General features: G+C 40.9%; 1 protein-coding gene across 1 annotated transcript in view; it reads left to right on the forward strand.

The window, feature by feature from the left end:
- The window catches only part of Dym (dymeclin), a 269,386-nt gene that overhangs the window by 78,606 nt on the left and 185,213 nt on the right, over nucleotides 1-5,567 (forward strand). Inside the window, exon 8 of the mRNA XM_026783375.1 lies at nucleotides 4,619-4,801. Coding sequence (XP_026639176.1) covers nucleotides 4,619-4,801 — 183 coding nt within the window. The remainder of the gene's footprint in view (nucleotides 1-4,618; nucleotides 4,802-5,567) is intronic.

The raw sequence follows: 5,567 nt of genomic DNA on the forward strand, positions 1-5,567 counted from the left end.
TGTGTGTGTGTGTGTGTGTGTGTGTGTGTGTGTCTGTGTATATATGTGTTTTCTCCTTTATAAAAAGCTCCCAGATTCCTGGGAACAATCTGAAAGGGTGAAAGATGGGGGGAGGGGTGTGAATAAGCCATCCTGAAGAAGAATACTTATTTTCTTTGTGTAGTTCATCCAGGGAAAATTCACTGTTTTTCCTAATAACGAAGATGAACAGCTGTGAGGGAAATCTGAAAACGACACTTATATCTTATCTTGGAGAGCCTTTTGGGGTTATTTTTGTTGTGGGTTGAATTTTCTAATTGCATTTTCTCTGCCTACAGTCCTGGTACAAACAGTGACGAATACACTGCATACAGTCCTGGGACAAACTCTGGGTGGAAGGGAGTGACCTAAACTTGACAGTATATTTTAGGTACACAACTAGTTCTAAAGAAAAAAAAAATGTTTTTGCTTCAGACTGTATTTTTAATTTTTTACTATTAAAGTTTTAAAAATTACATTGATCAATCTATCTACATATTTATATATGTGTATCTATCTATCTACTTACATATTTATCTGTCTGTATATCTGTCGGTCTGTTAGGCTTGGTAGTAAGCTATTTTATACAAATTTTATACAAATTTCTTACAATTTGGTAAGAAATGACATATATTTTTATCAGTATAAAAGTTTTAGATTAATGTATGTGCACCTATATGTGCTGGCTGTCTGGGAATCTCAGAAGCTGGCATCTGATCCCCTGGAATGGAGTTACATACAGTTATGAGCTGCCATAAGGGTGCAGGGACTCAAACCCTAGTCCTCTGAGAGAACAAGTGCTCTTACCCACCGAGCCATCTCTCTAGCCCTTCACAGGCATAATATGAGATAGTTATATGTATGTTCCTTAAAAATGTCACGTCTTAGGAAATAGCAGATTGCTACAATGAATGGTTTATAGTGAAAAGAAGGATTAAAATTGCTTGTCATAGCAAGTTCCGAGAAATAAAATTGATAGATTGCTTGTTTTGCGGTACAATATTTTTCATTTTTTTAATAGGAGGATTTGTTAACAGTGTAACTTCTGCCCATTGTAATAAGTAATTACAATCATAGGCATGTACAAAGATAAAAGTATAGAATCACTTACTTATATCACATAGATATAATCAATGATATAGCATGTTAGTGAGGTTTTTTTTTGTTGTTTGTTTCTTTGAGACAAGGCTTCTCTTTGTAGCCCTGGCTGTCCTGGAACTTGCTCTGTAGACCAGGTTGGCCTCGAACTCAGAGATCTGCCTGCCCCTGCCTCTCAAGTGCTGGTTTTAAAAGGCACATCACCGCCCAGCTTGCTGGTGATTTTTTTTTAACGCTTTATTTAATATGGGTATAGAGTTTTTGCCTGCTATATGTTTTCACACCATGTGTATGTCTGGTGTTCATGCAGGCCAGAGGAGGGTGTCAGACCCTTTGGAGTTACAGACAGTTGTGAGTCCGCATATAGAAGAAGATGAACTGAACCCAGAGCCTCTACAAGAGCAGAAAGTGGTCTTGTCTTCTAAGCCATCTCTCTAGTTGGTGACTTTTCCCTCCAAGATCATCAGCCAGCCTCTCCGCCTTTCCCTCTGTCTTAGCTAAGGTTTCCACTGCTGTGGTAAAACATCAAGACCAAAAAGCAATCTGGGCAGGAAAGAGTTTATTTAACTTACTCTTCCTTATTACCGCTCACTGAAGGAGGTCAGGACAGGAACTCAAATAGGGTAGAAACCTAGGGACAGGGCTGATGCAGAGGTCATGGCAGAGTGCTGCTCACTGCCTTGTCCATCTGACTTGCTCAGTCTGCTTTCTTATAGAACCCAGGACCACCTGCCCACAGATGATGGCACCACACACAGTGGGCTGGGCCCTCCCCCACCAATAACTAACTTTTCTACAGCCAGATCTTAGGGAGGCATTTTCTCAGTTGAGGGTCCCTCCTCTCAGATGACTCTAGTTCATATGTCAGGTTGACATAAGACCAGCCAGCACATTCTCCCTGACTCCATTCCTTTCTTCTACCTCTTTCTCCACCACATCTGCCAAGTCTTCCCCTTCCCCCTTCTTTGCCTCTTTTCCTCCGTTTTAAACTTGTTAGTTTAAATAAAAATTGTAGGACTATATCCTCAGTTCCACCATACATTGCATCACATTTTCTGAGTTGGTGACCAGGAATTTCCTTCCTCTTGCTGCCATCCTAGCTGGTTCGTAATTGCTTAAATTACAGATTCCTTGATTTGCACTCTTCTCCATGACCTGGCATGACCAGTATGGATCCTGGCGCACACATGCCGGAGGGTTCACATGCACAAATATGTATACTTACAAAGTTTGAAAACAAATGGGACTTGTTATTGTATACAAGTGTTATTTTGTGATTTGCCTTTTTTTACTCAGTGGTATTTGAATGAGGGTTTTCCATGTCCCACATAATGATACACCAACAGTGTAAGTTCTGATGTTTTCACATTTTCCAAATTTTAATGTAAAATTTCTGAACATAATTTTTCCTTCCCCCAAGTCTTTCCAGATCCTCCCATCTCTGGCCCTCCCATCTTTATAGTAGTTCTCCATCCCCTCACAGAAACAAAATCCTTAAAACCAAAACTCCCCACAGAAATAAAACTCAAAACAAAGGAACAAAGACCAATAAGGAAAAAAAAATGGCCAAATGAAACAGAAAGTCCTCAAATAAACCACTGAGTTACTGTTGTGTTGGACAGCTGCTCCTGAGCATGGGGTCTGTCCTGGAGTCTGGTTGATGCATGCAATGACACTCCACTGGACAAAGCTGATTTTCCCTTTGCCCATGGGTATCAATTGCAGAAAGCTTCTAGGTTAGGGGTAGCACCCAGTGTTCACTTTCCCTCTTGGTGCTGGGACCCTGTCTGGCTTCAATCTGTTCAGGTCTTGTGTGCTCTGCCACAGTCTCTGTGAGTTCATATGTGCATTAGTCCTTTTGTTTCTGGAAGATACTTTCCTTGGAGTTATTTCACCCATCATCTCTGGCTCTGAGAAGCTCTCCACTTTTTCTTCTGCATAGATCCCTGGACCTTGAGAGGAAGGACTCTGATGAAAACATCCCATTTAGCACTGAATGCTCTAAAGTCTGTTGATGTGGGATTCCCCTCTGTATGCTGTATGTGTCTTACTACCATTGGTTAATAAACTGTTTTGGCCAATGGCTTAGCAGAGTAAAGCCAGGAAGGAAATTCAAAGAGAGATATAGAGAGAAAATAGGTGGAGTAAAAGAGACACCATGTAGCTGCCAAAGGAAAAGAATTCAGAACCTTTCCAGTAAGCCACAGCCTTGTGGCAATACACAGATGAATAGAAATGGGTTCTTTCAAGATGTAAGAGCTAGGGAAGTCAAGAACAATGGCACTGGGTTTTGATCCTACTGTACATACTGGCTTTGTGGGAGCCTAGGCTGTTTGGATGTTCACCTTACTAGACCTAGAAGGAGGTGGGAGGTCCTTGGACCCCCCCCCCCCAACAGGGCAGGGAACCCTGACTGCTCTTCGGGGTGATGAGAGAGGGGAAGTTGGTTGGGGGAGGGAGAGGGAAATGGGAGGCGGTGGCGGGGAGGAGACAGAAATCTTTAATAAATTAATTTAATTTAAAAAAAGATGTAAGAGCTAGATAGAAATATGCCCGAGTCATTAGCTGTACAGTGCTGTAATTAATATAGTTTCTGTGTGATTATTTGGGTCTGGGTGGCCGGGAAACAAGCAAGCATCCTTAGTTTACAGTCCATTGCTCTCTGCACATTGTCCTGCTGTGAACCTGTGCAAAAAGAAGCTTCTCTGATGTGGTTTTAATGAGGCACTGATCTATTCGTATAGTATGTCCTTAGGAGTTTTTTTTATTATTGTGTTCCTTTAGCAGAATACTAGGGTTAGGTTTAGCCCCAGGCCTAGGACTTACCTGGTTTCAGGTTCTTGCCACTTTGTTTTCATGTCATGCAGAGGCCCTTAGAGCCATTCAGAAAATGATTGGTTACTTCTGTACGTTTGTGCAGCTGTTTCACTGGTATATCTTTCTGGAAGGTCACTGATGTTTGTAGGTTCCAGGGTTTGTAGCAGGGTGCTATTTATAATTAGCTTTCTTCTCCTGTAGCATGCAGAGTACCGTCAGCACCATTAATACTAGTCAGTAGAGATGAAGCTTCTAAAGTTAGGTACTGGCTTGACATCTCTGTATTCAATGGTCAAGATGTCTGTTTTTGTGCCAACACCATGCTGTGGTACACTTGTAAAAGAGTGAGTACCCCAGCAGCTTTGTCCACCAGGGATGTAATTAACATGTGGTTTTACTATGTCTAGTAGTTGTGTTTTAAATATTATAAGAAACTGGTGAAAGTAGTTGTAATGATATTTTAAACCCATATATTCAAAATATCTCATTTCAACACAGAAACACAAGTAAGGCATTATATATTCTTTGGTGGCTTGGGTATGGATGTGGACAGTCTATAGAATCTTCAAATAATGAACTTGTTTTGTTTCTAGCTAAAAATAAACATTCAAAGTTTTAGGCATAAACATAAAGAAAACTCAACATTATTGGTGATGCAGTCCTAACTATGTGTTTTCTTTTCAAGCTGGTCTCTGGACTGTCTTCACGCTCGGCGGGGCGAGCAGCAAAACAACTGCCTCTCCAGAACTTACTTCCCCTCTGGCCAACCAGAGTCTCCTTCTTCTGCTGGTGCTGGTGAACCTGACAGATGCTCCAGATACACCAAACCCTTACAGACAAGCCGTCACGTCCTTTAAGAACACGCAAGGTCTGTGGTGCTTTTTTTGAACCTCTTTCTAGTAAGCGGTAGCTCGTCCTCTCCAGTTTGTTTATCACTGTCTGGTTTTTGAGAGGAGCGTCAATAAGAAAAAGATGGGGTATATTTTCTGCCATTTTCCTCAGGGAGGTCAAATAATTCTTAGAATAATTCTGTGGTCCTTTAATATCCATTAAATTTATTTTTTTCAGAGACAAGTAACTTGGCAATCAAGACAAGTTCAAGTAGCTGGAACTTAATTAAATGTTAGGCACAAGAATTAGCATGTGAAGCCTACATGATTGGTTGTTTTAAATATGTATTTTGGTTAAAGTTTTATACGACTAAATATTGTAACAGAAATCAACAAACTTATTTTGTCCAAGTTGATGTAGCTGGGTATGTGGAAGGGAAGGTTCCTATACTTGGGTGGTCAGGGTGCGTCCAACACTCATATAATATTAAGATGAGCAAAAAGTGCAGTCATTGGGTAGATTCATAGAGGCATCTGGATGTCTTTGCCATGTTTCTTTGCTGACCTTTTCTAATTTCTCGTAGTCAGAGGAGTGGGGTGCCAAGGAGTTATACCTTTGTCATTGTTGAAAATTTCACGTGTGGAGTCCTCGTCCATTTGTGCTGCTGTAACAAAGTACTTAAGCCTGGGGAATTTGTAAATAGCAGAAGTTTATTTCTGATAGTGCTAGAGACTGGGAAGTAGAAGATCAAAGACCCAGCAAGTGTAGTGTCTGTGAGGGCCCCCTCTCCAATTCTTTTTTTT

The sequence above is a fragment of the Microtus ochrogaster genome, chromosome 18 (genome assembly GCF_000317375.1).
Source record: "Microtus ochrogaster isolate Prairie Vole_2 chromosome 18, MicOch1.0, whole genome shotgun sequence".
NCBI classification, from domain to species: domain Eukaryota; kingdom Metazoa; phylum Chordata; class Mammalia; order Rodentia; family Cricetidae; genus Microtus; species Microtus ochrogaster.